At 43.0% G+C, this 23,944-nt stretch overlaps 1 protein-coding gene across 7 annotated transcripts in view; it reads left to right on the top strand.

Annotated features, from left to right (window-relative positions):
* Nucleotides 1–23,625, top strand: part of dlg3 (discs large MAGUK scaffold protein 3) — a 57,853-nt gene extending 34,228 nt beyond the window's left edge. Inside the window, exons 1-14 of one of the 7 annotated variants that reach the window (XM_022759833.1) lie at nt 3,540–3,687; nt 5,248–5,404; nt 5,985–6,087; nt 12,881–12,995; nt 14,776–14,952; nt 15,067–15,142; nt 15,740–15,839; nt 17,772–17,813; nt 17,946–17,996; nt 18,115–18,216; nt 18,304–18,476; nt 18,763–18,872; nt 18,959–19,050; nt 20,397–23,625. In XM_022759833.1, coding sequence (XP_022615554.1) covers nt 3,581–3,687; nt 5,248–5,404; nt 5,985–6,087; nt 12,881–12,995; nt 14,776–14,952; nt 15,067–15,142; nt 15,740–15,839; nt 17,772–17,813; nt 17,946–17,996; nt 18,115–18,216; nt 18,304–18,476; nt 18,763–18,872; nt 18,959–19,050; nt 20,397–20,503 — 1,512 coding nt within the window. In that variant the 5' untranslated portion in view covers nt 3,540–3,580 and the 3' untranslated portion in view covers nt 20,504–23,625. Of the gene's footprint in view, nt 1–3,539; nt 3,688–5,247; nt 5,405–5,984; nt 6,088–7,406; nt 7,752–11,299; nt 11,512–12,643; nt 12,731–12,880; nt 12,996–14,775; nt 14,953–15,066; nt 15,143–15,739; nt 15,840–16,501; nt 16,548–17,771; nt 17,814–17,945; nt 17,997–18,114; nt 18,217–18,303; nt 18,477–18,762; nt 18,873–18,958; nt 19,051–20,396 lie in introns of those variants that run through there. The other 6 variants (XM_022759832.1, XM_022759831.1, XM_022759835.1 and 3 more) reach the window with 6 other exon arrangements.
* The last annotated feature ends 319 nt before the right edge of the window (nt 23,626–23,944 follow it).

Genomic DNA, 23,944 nt, shown 5'->3' with positions numbered 1-23,944 from the left:
TATGTGTATGAGAGATAAAAAGACAGATTCTGGTCTTGCTGTTTGGCTGTAACTTAAGGCAGGGTGTGGTGTTTAAGAGAAAGGACAGTACAGGAGGATGGGGAGACTTATGGGAGCCACCCGACACAAACATTCTGCTTTGCAGTGTTGGAATGTTTTGCCTGCTGCTCAGTGTATGTAAATATAAACACAGAGCCTTGCTGTTACCATAAATGTAACGGGGAGTAAGAGCCTGATCCGGTGCAGGCCAGCAGACCAGTAGCAGCAGACAGTCCTGCAGCTGTCATGATTCATCTGCACGCTGGGAAAACCAGGCCATGCACTCAGGTCTTACCCCTCTCATCCCCCATGCTGCCAGCACCAATCACACACACATACTGTACACTGACACATTTGCTCATAATGTGCTGACACATACGAGCACACACGCAGGTACGTGTGCTTAAATGCAATGCACAATTATGACACAGACATATACCTGTGGGTATACATCCTGTGCACCAGACAACTCATAAATTAACGGTGCAAATGAGAACGGCCTGCATGCTGTGACCATGCGCGCACCTGTTTTCCCCTAGTGGGTTTGTGTGTCATGTCTACTGTAGAATCAGAAAAGTGTGGCATGGTCTTGGAGGACATCATGTCCGACAACAAACTTGATCCCAATCACAGCAGATGAGCATCCAGCTCCATCAGACTGACGGGCAGATAGCAGACACCTCCCTCCAGCCCCAGCAGCTTCCCCATTGGCTCCGACCAGGAGGGGTTATTTTAGATGGATGCTATAGTAAGCACAGGCTTCTGCAGAAGTGGAGCAGGCTGGTTGTGAGGAATGAGTCAGAGCTTGTATCGGCCCTCTGCCCATCTGCACATCCCCCTCAGTGGTGTCATCACAGACACATCCCCCTCCACCCCCCCACCCCCCACCNACCATAAATGTAACGGGGAGTAAGAGCCTGATCCGGTGCAGGCCAGCAGACCAGTAGCAGCAGACAGTCCTGCAGCTGTCATGATTCATCTGCACGCTGGGAAAACCAGGCCATGCACTCAGGTCTTACCCCTCTCATCCCCCATGCTGCCAGCACCAATCACACACACATACTGTACACTGACACATTTGCTCATAATGTGCTGACACATACGAGCACACACGCAGGTACGTGTGCTTAAATGCAATGCACAATTATGACACAGACATATACCTGTGGGTATACATCCTGTGCACCAGACAACTCATAAATTAACGGTGCAAATGAGAACGGCCTGCATGCTGTGACCATGCGCGCACCTGTTTTCCCCTAGTGGGTTTGTGTGTCATGTCTACTGTAGAATCAGAAAAGTGTGGCATGGTCTTGGAGGACATCATGTCCGACAACAAACTTGATCCCAATCACAGCAGATGAGCATCCAGCTCCATCAGACTGACGGGCAGATAGCAGACACCTCCCTCCAGCCCCAGCAGCTTCCCCATTGGCTCCGACCAGGAGGGGTTATTTTAGATGGATGCTATAGTAAGCACAGGCTTCTGCAGAAGTGGAGCAGGCTGGTTGTGAGGAATGAGTCAGAGCTTGTATCGGCCCTCTGCCCATCTGCACATCCCCCTCAGTGGTGTCATCACAGACACATCCCCCTCCACCCCCCCACCCCACCCACACCCCCCCTGCATCTGATATTACCCCCTTTCTGTAGATATGTTAGTACTGTACATAGCTCCCTTGCATTCTTGTTTCTGTCCACATTGGACTGGATAAGAGATAAAACCTCGGGGTATAAATATGCATGTTTAGTGTAAACATAAATCTGCGTGAAGTGATGACACTGTGCACATTCACTAGACAAGCAGCTCCCCTCTGCTGGTCAGGGCTGTAGTTGTTGGATATACACAACAATGCTTCGAGTTAGGCTGCTTTGTTCAGGCACAGCTTGTGTAAATACAGAAGCTGGAGGACTGCAGCAGCAGGTGAGCTAATCAGTAACTTTATGTGTCTCACCCACATACACAAAACCTTCGACTGGGCAGCGCAAGAATTCAGTCATCAATAACGAGGAATGCTTTGACCTTTGGTTAGCATTTTTAAAAGCTGCAAAAACACAAAGGGGAGTTTAAAATAAAGCTAATCACAGCAGATTCAGCTGAGTACTCGTCTTAGGTGTTAATCATTCATCGCTCCAATTTTATTCTTAGTCACAGTGAGAGGCATGAAATATCTTAAACTGTCTATCACCTTAACAGTGAATACATTTTTTCCTTTGTGAAATTAGAGGAAAATTGCAGGTCATAAAGAAGAGGCAGACACAAGAAATCTATGGCTGAAATTTAAACAGTGAGAAGGCAGAGAGCGATAAAGCAGCATTTTAATTTTATCTGTATGCGCCTCTATACATAAGCTGATGTGATCCATTCGGGGAAAGGGAGAGATAAAGTGCCGAGAGAGGTAGTCTCTGTCTGTGGAAAATGGCGTCCATCTGCAGTGTCCACCATTAATCAGCCAAGCAGAGCCAATTACTGGACTGAGTCCAGGGCAGCATGACCCGCTGAACCCTGCAGCCCAGATATCCATTCACAGCTTTAGGGCTGAGCTGCGACCGCTGCAGCCAAAACACTGAAACAGACAGGGAAAATATAGCAGTCCGAGAGGCGGTGGGTTCTGAATTAGAGAAGAGTCGCAGGAGAAATGGCTGGGCAGAGAGAAAGGCTTTTTGCTGCTCTATAACTGTTTACATTCCTGGCATGGATGAAAAGGCTAAGGGGGGAAGGGAGGGTAGGCAGGTCTTGTGATAGGAAGGGAGGACTTGATCGCTGCATTTAAAAGAGTAAGAATTAATTCCCACTTTCCATGAAAATGGCCTGGCGCTACACATCCTATGGGCAAACAGTGCACACAGAAACACGTGTGCACACTGCTCCTGTGGAGTACAACTGTAAAATAACAAAAAGCCGCTGGCCTCATGTTTTCAAATATTCCACAGAATTATTTTAGCATAAGGAAATCCCGCTCGCTGTCCAATGTGCAACCACGTCACAGACTATGGGGGCATCAAATCAAAGGCCTGAAAGTCGTGAAAGTCAGTTCATGAGCTCCTCAGTTTGTTTACTCTGACAAATTAGCAAGGAGCTTCTGGGAATCTGTCTGCCTAGTCTCCAGAGGGCCAGGCTAACAGACAGGAATGCTGGTGTGCTGTTTGGGGGGGGAGGCAAAGCAGCATCAGAGTGGAGATGAGGGGACCAAAGTTGGATAACATCCAGTCCGACACACCAAAGTCCTGATGCAGACCTGATTATTCCAGATGTGCGTGACGGGTGATTTTGACTTCTTCCTGTAGAAGGAAACAAAGATGATTTGCACGGGAGCGGTAGGGTTAAGTGCTAAGTCTTGCCTTACTAGTGATGATGGGGAGAGAGGGTTTGTGACAGCCCAAAGAAGAGCTGTTTCCCATCACAGCACACAAGGATGAGATAGGAAACATCAGGCCCCAAACACATGAGCTTCTAAATTTGTAGCCCCTCTCTCAGCGGAAGGCCAGAGAGGCAGAGGGGTCGAGGAGTAAGAGCTGAGCTGAGCGATGTGCTGTAGCCACCATGTTCACAGTCAACATCTCATCTTCCATGTCGCTGGTGAGGAGCCTGCCTGAACGCACAGTTAGGAAATGCTCTTTCAGAAGCAAGCACCGGATCCGGATCCTAAGGTAACCATGGAGATCTGTGTGCCCTGTCGAGTTGGGATGGAAAGCTCAGGATGGAAAGCAAGGTTATTTTAAGCTTGACTTGTTTGAAAGAAAATCAGTCGTTGTAGCATATTTAAAGGCCATTGCCACTTGCTATTTCTTTTATTAATTGTTTTTTCTGGTGCTAAAAATATCTTAAAGGCTATGGAAAAAAGCAAGAACATACTAAAGCAAATATCTAAGCCTTGTCGATACAGTTGTAATGAATCTGTCCCTGATTCTGCCTAGTACAAGCCTGTAAGGCAATACGACAGACCTAGAGTCACTATGTTGCTACTGATCCATCTTATTTTAATGGCCTTAAAAAAAAAAACTCTGCATCTAAGTTCAGTTAATTGCAAACGAGTACAGTTTAACAGTCTGGTTAAACTGTCTGTAGGCACTCTTTTACCATTTAGGACTTTCCGTTGCTCCTCATCTCTTTTAGTGGAGTAATCAGCACTTTTTCCAGTCAGTCATGGGTATGATTCTGAAAGTTTGGAATGCTGCCTCGGCTGCCATCGATGGGAAAATGGTCTTAACAGTTAGAATACAGCCATTAGCGATTGAGTAGGAATTGTTCCTGCAGACCACAGACTGAGTGCTGCAAGAGACCACTAATAGGAACCATGCAGTGCTTTCTGTTAAGAAAGGAAAACTGTGTGTTTGTGTGTGTGTCTTTGCCTATGTACGTGCATGCGCGTATACGTATGTGTATATTTGTATATGTGTGTGTGTGTGTGCGCGCATGTGTGTGTGAGTCTGATGTTGGGCTTCCTGGAGTGTGTGTATTTGCACTCGTGTGAAGTGTGTTCTCAGAGGGTTTTTGCTGAACCATAGCAGCGGTTTGGCCTCTCTAGCATCTTAAAACTGAGGCAGTCTGAATAGCCTGCTGGAGGATGAGTCATAGTGGCTAAAGCTAAAGCAGAGCTTCAGCGGGTCTGTCGAGCCGGAGGTAGCTCATTGTGTCTGCGTACATTAATATGAGTAGGTGTTTAAGTGTGCAGATGTGCGTACATTTCCATGAGATTGCCATACATAAGCAGAAAAATTCTATAGTCAATACATAACCTGCATTTGGATCCATTCGTGTGGCTGCTGGTGTTATTGCTCACATAGTAATGAGTGAACAGTGCTATCCAAGTGGTTATCAAGTATTCTAAGTTATCTTCATTAGCAGTATGATTAGTGCATGATTATTACATGATTAACGATTGTTTCTACTGGTGAATACTGCCCTGTAGATGAATCATTTAAAAGTTCTATTTAAAGCACTCACATTTAAATATATACAGAGTGGGGCTACAAAAAAAGATCTGCAGGCCCACTGCTTGTCGCTGCCAAAACCGAATGCACTCGACATTTTGGATGATCATACGAAGTGTAAACTAATAGAAGATGGCTGTTGTATGAAACAGCCTCTGTGTACCCCCGGCGTCTGTGTTTATGCTCTTTCTGTTTCAGTTATCTCCCTCTCTTTGCTCATCTCTTCTATGCTCTCTGTCCTGGCCTATACCCTGACACCGTCACTCTGTTTGGCAGGGAGCCACGGAAGGTGTTGCTGCACAAAGGCTCCACAGGCCTGGGCTTCAACATCGTCGGCGGGGAGGATGGAGAAGGCATCTTCGTCTCCTTCATCCTGGCAGGAGGGCCTGCTGACCTGAGCGGGGAGCTGAGGAGGGGCGACCGGATTCTCTCGGTCAGTATCTCAACCTCAGGTTTTTTTGTTTATCCACATCAACAACTGCGACAAAATTGAGGCATTACTGTAAGATTTGCAGCCAACTCCCGCTGTCAGAATAATGATGATAGAATTAAGGTGGCCTAGGGTTTAGAAAGCCAGCAAACATCTGCCCTGCTGAAATGTCCTTGAGCAAGACATTAAATTCACAACAACTCAGAGGGAGCTTAGCAGTGCTCTGTCAGACAAGAGAATTTTTCAAATCAAGAAACTATCAAATAAATTACATATTTAAATCACTTGACTTATATTTCATAATTTTTAACCTTTTCAGAATCCAGTGTTGCTCTAAATACACTGTATGCCTGTTTTATTTCAGCGCTGCGAGTGCTGTGTCTGAAAATACATTACCACACTTTATATGGAAAGATAATATTCAACAGAAGCTAAAATTTGTACTTACCTTTATAAAGGTTATTCAAAATCAGCAGTAAAAGTCACATAATTATCATACATGTTATAATGTAGTCATAACTAATGTTATGATGAGGGCAGATCTTATCTCTTACTAAGTCTATCTCCATCTGGTTTGTTGTAGGTGAATGGAGTGAACCTAAGGAATGCCACACATGAACAAGCAGCTGCAGCACTGAAGAGAGCTGGACAGACCGTCACCATCATTGCTCAATACAGGCCTGAAGGTAAGACCCTACAGGCTCCAATCACACATGAATACTTCATGATATTGTGGCAAAATGGATATTGAACTCACAGTTTTAATGGTCGTCTGGATGTAGCTCATTAAAATCTCAGAAAATTATGAAGAGTTATCTCAACTTGGGCTTGAACAGAATGGTATCGATCTTCTTCCCAAGTCAGAAGATCGATACCATTCTCACTACTGTACGGTAAATATGAAGCTAACACCAACAGTCAAAAATCAACAAAAGAAAATCTGCTTAGCAGCACTTCTAAAGATCAGTGATTACCATGTTGTATCTTGTTTGTTTAGTCTGCACAAAAATCAAGACGTAAAAACAGCACATTGAGGTTTTATGGGTGTTATGTACCTGACTGTCACTTGGCCAGGTGCAGTCATTTCAGAGTCTCAGCTGGTTGTCTGGCAACCTCATGGGAAAGACAAGACATAACCTCCTGTAAAACCACAACTTGTTGTAGTGGGAAATGTAAGATCCACTCCTATGTATTGACAGTAATGTGCATCAGTGTCACCCAAGTGCGTGTGCGTGAGTGTTCTCATGTGCATGCACAAGATAATGGGGACCCACTCATAGAGAAACAGATCCATAATTCCACAAGGAACCTTTAAGATAAGGGGAAACACATAAGAGAGTGAAGACAGACTTCTCTTCTCCAGAGATTTGCCCCTGAGCCTTGGGATCTAATGCCAACCTTTTAAATAAGGCTCATTATTTTCCTGAAGTGGCTGGCCACTTTAGTTTTTCCGCAAACGTTACTCATACGAGAATAAACTGTGTATTTGTTGTGAACTATTTTCAGTGGCGGATTAATATATTAATACATGCTCTAGTGAGTACTCTCAGCAGCAGGACAACATATGTGGGATTGACTCAAAATAAACCACAGTACCAGTACCCACTTTCATGGTAATGAAGGAACATATAAACCAGAGCAATATGTGGCTCACTATCATTTTTTAATGCCTTTTTGGCAGCTATGGAGGTGTATGGTACATATGAATAAACAGATTATGGATACATAGACAATACTTGTTAGAATGACCAGTTCATTGTTGGTTTGGTCATTTAATGGGATTTGTAGACAATAACAAAACCGCAAAATATCAACAGACGTATCCTTTAATGTTGCAATGAAAGTCAGTTATACCTGGTGTGGCGGTGCATGCGTGATAAGCTCCAGTTGCTACCCCGGTTGCGCTCCTGATAGGCTCGCTTGAGGAAGTATTCAGGTTCAGGGGCGGCACTTGTGTTAGCAGGCTGAAGTGTTGAGCTAAAGCTGCAAGGCGGGCAAACGAACCGCTGTTGTGCTTCCCTGTTCAAACTGCGAGCCCCTGAGAGCCAGCCGCTGTTCGTGGACACAAACCCAGACAGCGATGGAAAGAGGAGACTAAACGGAAAGTACGAGCTCTACATCCATTACGACTGCAGAGGAAAGTTTTTTTTTTTAAAGGCGTTGAAAGTGAAGGTGGAAAACGGAAAAACTTCAAACTTTTATCTGTCTGCCAGCCTGTGTGGATGGGGGATGGGGGATGGGCTCGAATACAACAGCAGCAGAGCAGAAGCAGCATGAACTCCCTAATGGCTGGATGAAGAAACTACCGGCTGAGACCGCGAAATAATAGCTACAGTTTCATTTAATTGAGGTGAGACGAGGAGGGGAGATAGTGGAAATTATTGACAGATTGAAACCGCATCAACTGTGTGAGTTGAACAGTAGAAATTGTTTATTTTGGCTACGACTGTACCGAGGTAGTTGGAGAGGTAGGTGCCCCTTTTAGTTGTAACCTGTAGTTGTACTTAAAAGTAAAGTTACAGTAGCCTATATAAAGTAAGTTATGTCTGAGCTGCTTAAAAAAAGCAAGAATTAACCTACTACAAGTGACAACACAAGTTCAAAAAGACTATTAAATCGGCCTTGAAATTAATGTTAAGTTACCGTGGCAGACATGTGATAGCCTCACCCCTACTGTAGTTAATACAGCCGCTTCTATGGCACACTCCTGCCATTACCTGGAATCCCCATTCGTTTGGTTTTATGTCTAATTTATTCCTGACTCTTAGATTTAATACTTAAGACCAGATGAAGTACCTTTATGTTGTAATTCACAGGAAGCAGGATTCATTCAGTCACTTTTGGTAATTGCTTTGCTATTCTTATGTAACCTAAAATTTTAGGTGGGGACACAGAGGTGTGGTCAAACAGGTGTGTGTCAGCTTGGTGGTGGTTTAAACAGTGACCTCACCTGTGAACCTCAGCTCTTTATGTTTAAATTACACCTGTACTTCACTGCCGCACCAGACTCTCAGACCACAAGTCCATTTTCTTTGCTGACTAAAGCAGAATTTACGTGTTGCTTAGCCATGTAAGTGTTTATCTAATTTAACAGAGTTTATTTCTGTAAGTGTCTCCACTCTGTTTTTGTAATAGTAAATTATAGATTGGCTGTGCATTACAGCTACTTTGGCAGTTGCATTTTTCTCAGTGTTTTTGTTATTCTTTTCATGTGTACTTGCTGCAGAAATGCTATAAAAACAAAGGGAGGGATATTGTAAGCTTTAGATTTAGGCTGAGTTCTCAGGTTGGACTATGACAGGAATGCGCAGGGGTATAAGTTGTAGCATGCTCTCACTCCATATTCCTTTCACTTTTAATAAAACACCAGCCATAAATGTCCAATAATGCTCCAAGGTCATTGAAATGAAGGTGAAACAGGATCAGTCAGTTGGCATGGAGCTAAGCTAAAGAAAGACACAGGCTAAGATCAAAGCTAACTCAATATTGCAGTATAGGTTTTCCTTCTGCCCCAAAATGCTGATTATAATGCTTCATTCTTATCCATGTGAGTTCATGTTGTCTCGCATGCCAGACCATTCAGGCAGCATCTTGAATAATGATGTGGTTAGTTGAAGGGAACCTTTGTTTTCCCTACCAAATCATGCTTTCAGCTCTGCACCCCTTTTGTAACCCAGTGAAGGACACTTATCTGTTTATGTACAATGCATAACTACTCTAAACACACAAGTTGAGTGCTGGCAAATTATTGACTTCCTGCATCCCCACTGGTGACCTGAGATCTGTCGCCAGTAAATCTGCTGGCATCCTAAAGCAGTGTATGTCGTTCGTTTGAGTCTGGAGCAGGAGGAACCCCCTGTGAGCTGTACAAGGACAGTCAGTAAGGGGGAGGAAGTGGAGGGTGAATGCTAGTTTATGTCGGGCAAACTGCCTGGAGACTAATCTCAGGGGCTGCGGCCCGGGCGTCCACAGACGTCTGATGGAAGGCCAGTACTGAAGACTACAAGAAGCCACAACAGAGCACACATGCTGCAGCAGAAGCCCCTCTGACTCTCAGTGGCTTACTGGAGCATCACCAAGTCTCTTTCACTCACATTAATTTTGAAGGAATTGAGGTGAAGGGTGTGTATCCACTTGCTAGCCTTTCACAATATCAAGGAGTGTAATTACACTAAAATCTTTGCATGTAGAAAATGGGAGCAGGGCTGTGGAGGAAATGTTAAACTCCTCGTGCCCTCATTAAACGTACACCAGTATGCATTACAGAGGTTTGTAGACATAGTTTGGCCAAGGTCTACATGTTCCTCTATTGGGGTCTGTGTGCTCACTGGCTCGTCTATTCCTGAGATCATAACACACTCTCGCATTACATGTACATGCCTGCTGCATTGCATAACTGGATCAAAAGTGAAGCGACCGTCCCCCAAAATAAGAAAGCTGTACGACTAATCAGGACACGCAGTGGGAGTGAGAGATACAGAATAGTCCCAGTTTCTATTAGCTGTCTGTTCTTCCTGTGGGTCACTCCTAAAAATATAGGCTAGCTCTTGTGTATTAAGTGCTTTAAGGGACAGACATTTAATGTTGATAATTGTGGACTCCCTTTTCTCAGCATTTCAAAGGTGTGATTCTGAGTAGGGACGTTAGAGAATAATTCATGTTGGATTGATTGCCATAAAGAATTTATTAATTGACTGTGCACATGACTCATTCTTAACCAGGCAGATATGGTTATGTCCTTAAATAAAACCTGTAACAAGGTGTCAACAGATAATAAGGGTAGCCTATCCTTTTTGAGTGTATTTGCTGCTGTTTATTTTATAGGTGTACCTTGTCAACTTAAGAATATACATGAAGTAAAAACTTGAATTGAAATATTTTTAATTTTACAGTTTTTTGTGTCTTTATGAGATAGCTGATTGTAGGTAGATGACGGGAAATAAAGGAAGGAAGAAAGGGGAAATGATATGCATTTGCATTTTTGATTTTCTCACAATCCAGGAAAGATTTGTTTCTGTTATTGTTACTGCATGTGCTTGATATTTAAGGTGGGACAAACAGTCGATACATAACTTACGTGTCAGTATAAAGTGTTGTTGTCCTGTTGGTACCTTTTGACGTGGTTGATGATAATCATTCACCAGTATCGCAGTGTGTTCTTGGACTGGGAGTATCCTTCCTTTTCTGTGAAATAGAACCCTTCCTTCCCTCCTAAACTTCCTTTAGTGACAGAGAGGAAGTATGTGTTGCTGATTGGTCTGTGGCTTTGAGAGACTGGTTATCGTGTGTTTTCCTACTCAGTTACACAGATATTGTGATGTACTTTACATAGATGATTGTAATGCAGATTTCCTTGCATTGTGATGTCATCAGTACCAACAAGGGGCGGCAGCATCCAGCTCCCCACAGAAGCTTAAAACTGGTTGTAGTGCTTTACCTGCTCCTCTTGAATGTCCACAGTATTGAAATTAATCATTTGGATGTTGGAATGTGAACAAGAAAAGCATTTAACTCTACCACCTGTGCTACTCAAACCACTATCTCACTGACACAGCTCTCAGCCAGCCCTTCAGGTTGGTGCTATTGTGAAGCAGGGTATTAAGATTGCTCTCTCTATTTAGCTACTCTTTGTCTTGTCCCTCGGCACCTCCCAAGCTGCTGCTTCTTGTGCTTCATTCTCTCGTCTTTCCTGTGCCTGAGAGCCAAGTGGACTAGTCTGAATGACTGTTTCCGCATCTGCTGTCCCTGTTCTAGGTGTGCTAGGACGTTGCTGTTGGTTACAGGCAGTCAGGCGGTGTCTGGTTACCTCACCTTGCAGCGTCACTCTGTTGTATTGTTAACCTTTTGAACAGAGACCAGGGTGGAGAGCCGTCACCAGGCCTGGGGCAGGATCTGTCTCTGCTTTGAATCCCCTTTAGGTTTTGGTTGGGGGGGGGGAACGCTTGTTTTTGCACCTGCCCAGTATTTTCCAGGAGCTTGGACTAACTTGGAAATCATTTTGTAGGCATGGGTGTTTGTTTTTCAAGGCTACTTGTTCGACAGACTCTGGACTTTGATCTCTTGTTCACGTTACAGGAAGTGTTGCCAGCTATGGATGATTAAGCTGTAAGGTAGGAGTCAACCCCTACAGGCATGGCAGTAAAGAATACGTGGAATAAATGTGCACGATATTCTCTGGCACTGGTTCTTTTATAGCCTCATTATGATCAGGACATAGATATGTTGTCTTACTTGAGCAATAATGTACGTTATCGCATGCCATTAATGATTTGATTCTAGGCTGTTGTTTACAGCCAAATTTCTGAGCACAGCAGTGCAACATGAAGTATTAACACTTACTAATTCTAACTGCAATGACTTTCCTTTCATCAGCACTGTAAAGTGTAAAATTGTCAAAACATTTTGATATATGACAAAATTAGTCATTCACAGCGCTGCCCTTTTACAGTCCTAACACCTCCTTTGTGTGATCACATGAGCGACCTAGTCTACTTGTTTTTCTAGCTGCATCTGCCGGTCTGTTTATCTAGCCGGTGTGCTGTGTGGTGTGGTGGCCTAGCTTGTTCCAGCAGCCTGGGCACAGAGCACGCTGCGCACAGCAGGCTAATGAGAGCATTCTTAATGAGGAGGTCCAGGTGGATTCATACATCATCCCTGTGCTCCAGAGCAGCAACTGGATTTACACACCTATGACAAATGGTCATGCATTTGAAATTGTTGGAGGCCTTCCCTTTTTTTAACCACACTAAAGAGCCCATGTTGAACTTAATTAATCTGTATAATTAATTACCTGACATGAGACATTACTGGATGTGTAAGGCAGATCTGTGATAAACCATCTGTTCCTGGGGTCATTAATCAGCCTAAGGATTCGCTGAACCTTCCCTCTATTCACTCCAGCTCGCTGCAGCACAATGTAAGACACAAAGATTGCCAACAATTTTTCAGTGAAATAAGAGGGCAGGGTCCAATACTGTTTTGGCTCCTTTATTACCTCGTTGTGTTTTCACCCATGTCTGTTTGTTTGTCATCAGGATTATGCAAAAACTAATTAAACAATTTGCTCCAAACTTGAAGGGGATGGGTCATGGGCCCTGGAAGAATCCATTATGTTTTGGTTAAAGGTTAAAGGACTGGATCCAGGAACTTTTTATCACTTTCCTTAACATTGCAAGATGGGACATTCTCTCAGTTTCTCAGAAAGTAACGTATGGATCTTGTTAAAAAAAGAATAGTTCTGATGTTGAGCTCTACGAGTTTGTATAGTTTGGTGCAAATCCAGATCATAAGCTGGATCTGGCGGAAGAAAATCAATTGGCCTTGGCAGAGGTATGCGCTCTACTTAGTGCCATTATAGTTTGACATGTTACCACCTTAACTCTGGGTGTATCAACTTGAAAGCCCAAAGGGTTATTGTATTCCAGAGGACCTGTTTTTGGGGTGCTGTTGACACGGTTTGTTTTGTTTCTTACATTGCAGAGTATAGTCGCTTTGAGTCCAAGATTCACGACCTGAGGGAGCAGATGATGAACAGCAGCATGAGCTCAGGATCAGGCTCCCTGCGCACAAGTGAGAAACGGTCTCTCTATGTCAGGTAAAGCTGGAACACACACACACACACACACACTCATGCTTGCACTCACTACATCAAGTTCTAAGATCTGTTGTCAAAAGAAACACTCTTGCATAATAAACCTCTACCTGCCTGTGGGGAAGAATAAAGCCTGAAAGCACATGTTGTCAAAAGCAGCCGCACTGTCAGAGTACAACAGGATGACACACATGGCGTAGATCATACAATAAAACTTGATACTATTTGTAGGATAATGTTTAATTTTAGGGCATTGGGTTGATGGTATTCATCACCATAAAAAAAAAAAACGATAGACAGGCATTCCCTGTTTTGATGCCGCATGCGACATTGATTCTACTTCGTGTAATGTAGATTGACAGGGGAGCTTGTCAGAGTGACCTGCGTTATGACACTTTGGGCCGCTTGCCAGACTGGATGGAGGCTCATTTAGGAATTAAAACAGGTGGCATCCTTCTGCTCACATAAATGCAGCAAGTCACAAAGGACTCACGGGGGTCAAGGTAAAAGGACTGTGTGATGTAACTTCATAGTCCAAGTGCTTCCCCATTTTTCTGCTGAAGCACTAATGCGCTTCACTTAACCTAAGCCTAATAGCTACATTACTAGATTGATTTAGCCTGAGTTCAATAGCAATGGACCTTACCCGAATGTATCAAAAGAATATAGGTGTAATCTCATTGGACACACGCTATAGTCAGAGGAGTGTTAGTCTGACTCATACCTCTCTTATAGACTGGCTCATATGAGGCATGTAGAGCCTAGCCTGCTCCTGTGCGGGTGACTAAGCCCACAGTTATGTTGGAAAAGCTGTCTAGTTAGCCGGCTGATGCAGGAGCCGCCATATCCTCCCAGCCCACCCCCAGGAATGTGGAGGCGTTAAACCTCTAAGGTGCACTCGAAAAAAACACAAACACAGTGTCACATGTGCTCACACTCTCGCTGAAACACACTGTAAGTATGTCATGGTGCAATAACATGGTTAATGCTAGGAATTTGATAATCACTCACCAACCTATGTTGAAAGTGCTCTTGTGTTACTTTAAAGCACACGCGCAAAAAGGCTTCCGCCCGATAGCATCAGGACCGTTTCAGTAGTGCTGTCTACCTATTGCCACGTGCTGTTTCAGTTGGCAGGAATAGCTTGGCAAAAATCTTTTAACAGAGGAGGAAAATGCATTTTGGTCACAGCCTGCCTGTCCACTGGACCATGGTATATGGCCTGAAGATATAGGCTTGTAGGTCAAGGAAACTTTAAAACCAGTAAAGCAGGTCTTGCCAGGTAATACCTTCAGCAGTGGCTATGGGTTTACCTGTCTGACAAGACAGTGATGCACTCACAGACAATAAATAGTGTGTTTGTAGAGAGTATGCGGCAATAGCAGGTAGAGATGTCAGGTGGAAACATCAATGACATTCTTTATGTACGTTGTCTACAGTCCAATGTGACATTACTTTCCACCTTTACGTTTGTATGGTTGTACAGTAGCATGTTAAATAAAAATGTTATTATCTAGTCAGTCAAATGCAAAAAGTGACATATCTTTCAAGGTCTTACATTCTACAACTTAATTCCACATATTTTGAACGCAGTAACAGTCCACATGCAAGGTCAAGTAATTGAAAGAGTAACAAGGACCAATTATGTACTGCAGGCGACTCATAACTGCCATTTTGTGCCAAGAGTGGACACAGAGTAATTTGATCTTAATGCATGTGGAATCTCTACACACAAATTTGAGATAGAAGGGAAAGAGTGTAACCAAAGCTTTTGCTTTTGTAGAGCTTTGTTTGACTATGATCGAACGAGGGACAGCTGCCTGCCCAGCCAAGGCCTGAGCTTCTCTTATGGGGATATCCTCCATGTCATAAATGCTTCTGATGACGAGTGGTGGCAGGCGAGGCTGGTCACACCACATGGAGAGAGTGAGCAGATTGGGGTCATTCCAAGCAAGAAAAGGTACAGTCGCTTTTCATTTGCAGCAGTGTACTAATGCCAGACAAAGCTTAGGCTATATGACTACTCCCATTCATTCCCAGCCTAAACATAGTCCCCCTTTTTTTTTCCCCCCAGAGTGGAGAAGAAAGAGCGGGCCAGGTTAAAAACAGTCAAGTTCCACGCCAGGACAGGGATGATTGAGTCTAACAGGGTAAGTGTAGAGGACCAGCTGCTACCTGTCCTGGTGCCAGAGAGGCTGTCTTCAGAGCTGCTGCTGGGCTCCCAGGGAGATGGCCTACTTCCCCCTGAGTGTGGGAAAGGGACCAGCACCTGCTCACTGAAGCGAGCACAAAAAGCGCTCATATTACTGTATAGCTTACACAGGAGCTCCGTGGAGATGAGAGGTCTCTGTAACCTCCGCAGCTCATGCACCCGATGATATTAAGAAATGTGCACTTACAAAATGTCTGCACGTTTGTCAGAGGCAGATCTGTCAGATTTAATTTGTAGAAGTATAAATCAGTTGTAATGTTGTATCTGTATAATGTATTATTCAAGGAGATTCAATTTATTGAAAAGAGTACATGTTGGTAAACGGAAGCTTCACATTGATATGCCATTCATTTTCATACATTACCTGCTTCTCATTTTCATTATTTGATGTGTATTTTTTGTTTACATTTCATTTGTTTTTTTGTTTTTTGTTTTTTTTTTTTGCATGGGTGTTGAGTACCTTCATTGAAACCCATTCTGTTTTTTGTTTTCACCCTCTCATTGCCCCCTCCCCCCTTCTCACCCACACAAACAGCCAGTCAAAGTAAAGCGCAAAAAAAGCTTCAACCTCTCACGCAAGTTCCCGTTTTACAAGAGCAAGGAGAATATTGTGCAGGAGTTGGTGGAATCTGAACGTGAGTACCAGCTGTGTGATCGAGGGGGGGGGGGGGTTGTTTTTTGTCCTTTCCCCTTCATGCTTCAGTTCTGTCTCTCCAATTTTCATCTTTCCGCTCACCTCCAGGGATGGTTTGTGTGATGGCACCACTCTCATCCCTTTCTCACTGTCCCAGAGAGATGCCCCGCATGCAGAGCCGGCATCAAGTCGGGAGATGTGGGGGTTCTCTCTGGTGTGTCTGTGCATCTGTCTGTGGGCTCCAGAGGAGTGTCGAGCTGTGTGTGCTGCCAGCTGTGTGTGTGTGTGCGCAAGTTCTTGGCTGCATTAACACACAGGCCTTCTAACACTGTGATGCTACTCCTTGTATAAGTCCTGATCAATTCTCCAGTCAGTCACTGACCCACAACAAGAAGAATCTCATTAACTGGACTGAAGCTTTAACACTTAACAGGTCAAAATCCCATTTTAATGGGATTGGGCTTGTGTAATTGAAAGGCCGTGGCTTACTATGAACAAAGTGGGGCTCAGGCTTAATGAGTACAGCACAGCGCCATGTGTCAGTGGGCTTGGCGAACACTACACAGCACTCCTCTCCCTCTCTGCCCCAACTCTCACTAACCTCTTCTTCTTCCTGTCTGCTCTCTTCTTTTGGTTTCTGCTCTCACCTGTCGGGACACCTAGGACTTCCCAGGGTTAAGCGATGACTTTTATGGATCAAAGAGTTTGAGTAAGTGTGTGGTTGTACTGTCAAGCAGCTGTCCCCTAAGCTCAGAGAAAAATGCTTTGTCACTGCAGACCCAGCTGGGAATGCTAAACCAAACATATTTAGAGTGACACATACACACACGCGGACCTATGTGGGTGTTCACACACACACACACGCCTACTCAGATTCAGAGAACATATAAAATATGCATTCCCACAGGAGGATGAGTGAGAGTTACTGTTATTCTTAACGTCTCATGGGGTCTTTATAATAAATGTTTAGCAGAGTTTTGTCAGATAAGGTCAAACAGAGCTGGAATGTATTTGTCACCAGAGCGTCGCTATGCCAGGTTGGAAACACTTTTTCCTCCACTTCCCTTGAGTCAGCCAGCTCCTGCCTCCCACCTGTGGACAGCGTAACGCCTGTATATTTATACCTCTGTGCCGGCGACAGCCAGGGCTGGAGGCATTATGTTTTTGCGTTGTCCGTCCCATTCTTGTGAGCGCGATATCTCAGTAATGCCTTGAGGGAATTTCTTCAAATTTGGCACAAACATCCACTTGGACTTGAAGATGAACTGATTAGATTCTGGCAAAGGTCAAAGTTCAAGGTCACACACAACATGTTTTTGGCCATATCTCCTGTATTCATACGCTAATTATGACACAATCTAACACCAGTGTCTAATAGGAAAAAAATAATGACATTTTATATCCAACTGGTCAAAGGTCAATTCCATTTGAGATCATAACGTTCTGCAAAAACACTACTGGCCATTATTCAATGCTGTAACTCAGGAAGGGGAGATGACCATATTTCCTGCAACCTGACTGGTTGGCAGAGGCATACAACCACGAGGCGGTAATTTTACTTTCTTTGTCTTGTCCCTGATATGAGATCCGCTACCACAGGCATAGATCTGGCACTAGCAAACATTGGCCAGGGAATTGTTGGTCATTTGGGATACTGTCACAGGAAACACTTAATTTCCTATTGCTTGCACCTAAAACCACTTCCCTAATATTGCGAGAGCGTGGCTGCCTTACCAGACAAGACTTCTGTTTTCTTTATCCCCTTTTTTTTTTTCAAGTGGCCTAGTTTTTCAAAAACAAGCTGCTTTTTTTCCTGATGGCTTTTGAGGCAGGTGAAAATATTTTTCACCCTTAAGAAGAGAATTTATTTGAACTTAACTGTGGCTTTACTGTTTTGGGATTATGTGCAACTCACTCTCTTATGCTTTTGCAGAATGCCTGACATCCAACACAAGTGACAGTGAAAGCAGTTCAAGTGAGTCACCTTCATTTCTCGTGGTCCTTCTGGTTTGTTTTTCACTGCCTTCATAGACGAATAACATTGTATTTTATTGTATTCTTTTTTTAAATGAGTTTAAATTTTTCTGATGATTTTGTGTTATTGCAGAGGGACAGGAGGACACAATTCTTTCCTATGAGCCAGTCATTCGACAGGAAAGTGAGTAAATGGCTTCTCCACATTTGAAAAAAATATATAACATAATTCAAACTTTGGATTGTTTGTTTGTTTGTTTGTTTGCATTTATCTTCACCTGCCTTCTTTACCTCCAATTCAGTCCACTACACAAGGCCTGTGATCATTTTGGGCCCAATGAAGGACAGAATAAATGATGACCTCATCTCAGAGTTTCCCCACAAGTTTGGCTCCTGTGTACCCCGTGAGTCGACAGCACGCGACAGCTCTGCTCAGTACACTGACCATAACAGCGGTGGCGAAAATAAACTTGTTCCATTCCCCTCTGCAGATACGACTCGTCCAAGGCGAGAGAATGAGATGGACGGCCAGGACTACCACTTTGTGGCCTCGCGAGAGCAAATGGAGAAAGACATTCAGGATAATAAATTCATTGAGGCTGGCCAGTTCAATGAGAACCTCTATGGGACGAGCATCTTGTCTGTCAGAACTGTGGCGGAGAGGGTAGGCTTTGAGACTTGTTTCTCTGTAAGATTGGGTTACCAGATTGGGTTTGGTGTATACTTGGGTTGTAACCAGAGGCATGTTAGGTTTCCTGCCAAATCGGAAGGCAGACATGTGTAATTAATGTTCCACTACCAACTTTCCCAAAACCTGTTACTCTCCAGTACTCATTTTTGCAGCATTACAAGAACCACAATCAGTCCTTCTTCAACATGTGGCCTACTTGTGTGACAAAAATCTAAAAGTTCATAGTATTTTTAACAAAGCGTACTCTAACTGCCTACAGGGGAAACACTGCATTCTGGATGTGTCTGGGAATGCCATTAAACGACTGCAGCAAGCACAACTTTATCCGATTGCCATCTTTATCAAACCAAAATCCATTGAAGCCCTAATGTAAGTTTGAGCTGTATACTGTAATCAAGATATCAGTGGTCGTAAGTGTTTCTGTGGTAATAACTAGAACCACTTGTGTTTTTCAGGGAAATGAATAAGAGGCAGACATACGAGCAGGCCAATAAAGTCTTTGACAAGGCGGTTAAGCTGGAGCAAGACTTTGGAGAGTATTTCACAGGTTGGTCTAACTGGCCCTTTGCCTTGGGTCATTGATGAATATTTGTAGTTCTGATTTGGGCTGTAGCTAATGATTTTTTAAATTATAGATCTCTCAGTTATTTATTTTTTTTTTTTTTGATGATTTGTTTGGTTAACAAATTGTCAGAAAATTGTGAAAAATGTAGCCCTATAAAATAAGACAAAGACAAGCAGAAAACCTTCATGACAGGGCAGAAACCAAAGGTTTGGAACTTTTGTCTGAAAAACGACTTAAAACAATTAATTGATGAAAGAGGTGTAGATTAATTTTATGTCGACCAGTTTAATCAACTAATCATTTCAGCTCCAATTGATTCATTCTTTAAAATTTCTTAATTTATATTCCAATTTTTGGGGGCAAATTAGGTTTGAAAACGTGTGAGTCGTCTTACATTGGAGGTCTAGACAATTATGTGATCGCATCATCGGTCGTTCTTTTTGAATGGAGAGAGTACCAGTGTAACACTTACTTCTACGGAGAGTGATGCATTATGGGTTGTTTGTAACCTTAATGTTGTGAGGATAGTCAGTGTTTTCAGTCCTTTTATATCAGGTATTTCAGAGTTAGTGTTTAGTTAGCCAAGTGCAACCTTCAGGAGTTTCTGATTACTTGTGTAACGTGTTTTGTTGCCACTGAGGAAATAACTGACGGACTGAAAACAAGTTCATAGCATGTCCTAACATCTTTACAGCAGAAATGAACCAGGAAAAAACTGTCGAACAGCCAAAAATTCTGTCTTTCACAGATGATAAGCACAAAAAGACTGAAAAATGTCAGAGAAAATGATTCTGACCACTTAATGAGGCTGACAGGAGAGTGAGTCTCTGACTGATGTACAAAGATGCACAAATGTGGTTTAACGTATTACCATATTTCATGTTTCACTTATACAAGAGAAAAAGGCTAAAGTGATGAGAACGCTCGTCTACTTGGATTAATCTCAGGGAAACTTTCCCACCAAGTGTTTCCTATCCTCAAGAAGAGTTACTCAAAAAGATACGTTGGAAAAGGTGGATTTGTCCTATAACCAGGGTTATGCTATAACAGTAGTCATTTACTACATGTCAAATGTCAAAAGAGGAGAAAACAATCAGTTTTGGAGAGCCCACGGTAATACCTTCAAGTGTCTTCTTTTGTCCAATCAGTGGTCTGAAACCTGAAGATATTAAATTTGAAATGATGCACAATAAAAACTGGCAAATCCTCTCATTTGAAAGTTGTTTCAGATTAATTTTCTCTCTACTTATCGATTAGTTGACCTATTGTTTCTTCTCCACTTCTGATGCAACTAACAAATATATCTGCCTGTGTGTTTGTGTCTCCAGCTATTGTACAGGGTGACTCACTAGAGGAGATCTACAACAAAATTAAGCTAATCATTGAGGAGCAGTCTGGTCCCTACATCTGGATCCCCTCCTCAGAGAAGCTCTGAGCTCCCTGCCGTCCCCTCTGCATCGGTGCAGAGCTCCCCTCCTGCCTCCCAGAAACCCCACCCAAGCCCAGATAGCCCCCCCTCCCTCCTCCTCACCTCCTTTTTGCAGATATGTTTCATATCAAGTTTTAGTGTCATCATTATGTTACTCTCTAAATGAAAAAGAAGTCTTATCACCATTACTGTGACTGTGCACACCCCTGCATGAGTTTCTCAACAAATCCATTCAAGACTGGAAATGCCATTCCAAAGGAATTTGTCAAATGAAAACAAAAGGGAAAAGGAATAAATCCTTTTGTGAACTGGGACTGACTGAAGATCAGAATGTTTTACAGAAATCTGGAGAGAGGAGTTGGGATTCAAAAAGAAGTTGCAGGGGAACAGAGACAAATCATACAAGTTGGAACACTTTGTAAATGTTCATTAAAATCACATTTAAAAGACACGCAAGATGAGAAGTTGAAGACCAATTAAGGGTTGTTTTTTTTGTTTTGTTTTTTTGTTTTTTTTTTTCTAAAAAGACTGGATAAAATCGAGCCCTGCTGACGGTACTGTTCAAGGAGTCATCTCTCTTGTTTATAATGACTGAGGAAATTAGTGGAGGAGCCTACAAACTGGTGATCTATTTATCACAAACCAGCTTGCTGTTTGGTCGTCTGCCAGTTGTCTGTGCTGCAGCTGATAAAGACATCTCGGGAGGGAGATCAAGAGGAAGAAATGCGTTGTGAATCTCTACATTTATATTATGAAATCACAAGATAAACGATAAAATCCTACTGAGATTTTACTACATATTAAAAAACTACACATTTTACACTTCACTAGAATTGTCAATTTGGAGGGCTGTTTTCTTTTCTTTCTTTTTTTTTTTCTTCTTTGGTTTTTTTCTTTCTTTGTGGGATTTTTTGCTTGTGGTTTTTAGCTGCTCTGTGTAAAGGATGGGGGTAGAGAAGTGTAACTGGGCTCTCTGCAAAACACCAAACTGCCTTACATCAAATACAAATTCTGTTTTGTGACTACCTGTTGTCTGTGAGGGAGGCTGCACACAATTGACAAGGAAGACCGAGGAAACCTTCTCATCTTTCCTTACTTTTTTGTGTCCTCCGACTGCCAGGAGGCCTGACTTGAGTGCAATAGATAAACAAAGTCTCGCCTCTGTGGGCATCTTTTCTCCCCTGTATTTCAACCTCTTTGCTGTGTAATTTAAAAGAAATTTGGCCATTTGATTACAATTTGGACAGCCAGAGCCTCCTTACTCATGTTGAGCAGCAGACCACCCTATTACACTCTCTGCCTTCCAAGAGGATTCTCTTCTGATTGAATGGTCACATGGTACTGTCCTATCTGCCGCCATGACGGTGGCCTTAAAACGGGTAGAACAAGACAATAATTGTATTGGGTGTCTCTAACAATTAAAGAGTCAATATAACCTGTTTTGGATTGTCCCCCTGTGCCCCTACCAAAAACAACACTAAAGTTGGGTTTGATTAAACCTATATGCTTTGTGTATCTATAAACATATGAATTCTTAATGATTCTGTTGTTGGCAGGTGCTGAACCACTGTGTTGAGCTCGTAGTGCGTCTGGGGTGAGCTAGACCAGCTCAGGAATCTTAACGTACAGATACCATTTCCCCTGCGACTGAAAGGCCACGTTCGGGTGATGACACAGAAAGTTTATAGCACGAACAAGTACTCAAGGTACTGTCACATAGTTAAAGGCGTTTTCAACTGAACAGTGTAATCGGTTTGTATTACGCATCTTTTTCGTGAGGCGGGGAGCTTGTTCAAGGCCATCGATGTGGTCACCTTTTGAGTTGGCTGTAACATGGCTTCACCAGGATTGAAATGACCTGCTCCACCCCCCCATCCAGAGCTTGGCACTGTATGTTAATGTGTGCATGTGAGAGGGCACATCTGAAGAAGGAATACTGTGGCCCCTGATCTTGTGAACGTTCTCGCTTTCCTCCTCAGCTTTTTGAAGAGTGCAAGGAGATTTTTTTTCTTCCTCAGAGAGCCAGACCCAACAAGAAGTGGTAACCTAGACCTCTGGGTCCCCTGCTCTCTCCCACCCACAGAGCACCTGTACCTGCAGGCATTTTCTGAACAGGTGTGCCCACCTGCCAGGCACCACTGCTAAACCAGCTGTCATTACCTGTGTCAAAACCAGAGTTCAGGGAATAACCGAAGGGAACAGAGCCATTTATAAACTGCTTGCAGACTGTTTCAAAGGGTGTGGTAGCTGTACAATGTAAATAAGCCCCCAGCAGATCCCCCTCACCTGTGCTTCATGCATGTGTGAATCAAACTGGGACAAACATGTTTTATAGACCACAAATGTCAGGTAAGTAAAGTTTGAGCTACTCTTAAGATATACTTTCCATACAAATGTGCTGTATTGTTGGTATTTCTCTTCAAATGCCTATTGGAACACTTAACTAGTCAGTTTGGGAATTCAATTCCCTCAAATAGGGCCTGTCTACATGTGATTTATTGTGGAACGTGTCTGGGTGTATAGATTTTAAAAAATATATTGTAAAATAATTAAAAAGAGATGCAGGCAGAAACCTACACAACATCACAGAAACCAGGAGCATTGATCAATACATCATTAGAAGTTTAGAATTGGTCCTCTCTGGTGTTTAGCTGAAATACAGCTGACTGTTAACAATGTGTGTGGTATTCATACCTCAGTCAGCCATGTCAAAGCCCAAAGAACTTGATTTCATTTTACTCTTTCCACTGAGGTTGTGGTATATAACAAGATGGAACCTGAATGCCTCTGTGTGTGTATAATTGATGAGGGTCTTTGTTCTCATGAGAGAAATGATGACATGTATGCTTTTATTTTTTGGGTGGGGGGGTCAGGGTTCTTGTTTGTACTTTTGGGTGATGATGTTTATGTTATAGCACATCTGTGCAGTAAGTGCTTGCAAACATGAACCCTTTGATTGTACAGTAGTTTCCTTCCTGTCACTGCAGGTGGTACAGCCTATCAGGACACTTGGCCTCATGGTCTTCCCTGTCCTAGTCATGAGGGAACACAGTCCTGCAACTTTTGTTCGGGTTTTATTTTGGGACTTGACAAGAGTTTATTTGTTTGAAAATAAAATATGTGACTCAGTTATGATTTTGATGTGCTTGTTATTCTGCTTTAACTGACTCGGTGGCTTAAAAAATTGAATTACGACAATTGAACTTTTTTTTTTTTTTGAAAAGGTTATTTGGCATTTTAGCCTTTATTGACAGGAGACATGGAGGAGGGTGATGTACAACAAAAGGCTGGAATCAAACAATGTGTCTTAACCTCTAGGCAACTAGGACACCCCACCAATACGATATGCGATATGTGATGAACATTTTACCACATGTAGCTACAACGAACAGAATGGAACTGAATCAATTATAAATTGCCCTCAGTACAGACCGTTACAGCAGCAAC

This window comes from Seriola dumerili, unplaced genomic scaffold (assembly GCF_002260705.1).
Source record: "Seriola dumerili isolate Sdu_G_001 unplaced genomic scaffold, Sdu_1.0 BDQW01000331.1, whole genome shotgun sequence".
Lineage (NCBI taxonomy): Eukaryota > Metazoa > Chordata > Actinopteri > Carangiformes > Carangidae > Seriola > Seriola dumerili.
This window is presented reverse-complemented; position numbering and strand designations above follow the sequence as displayed.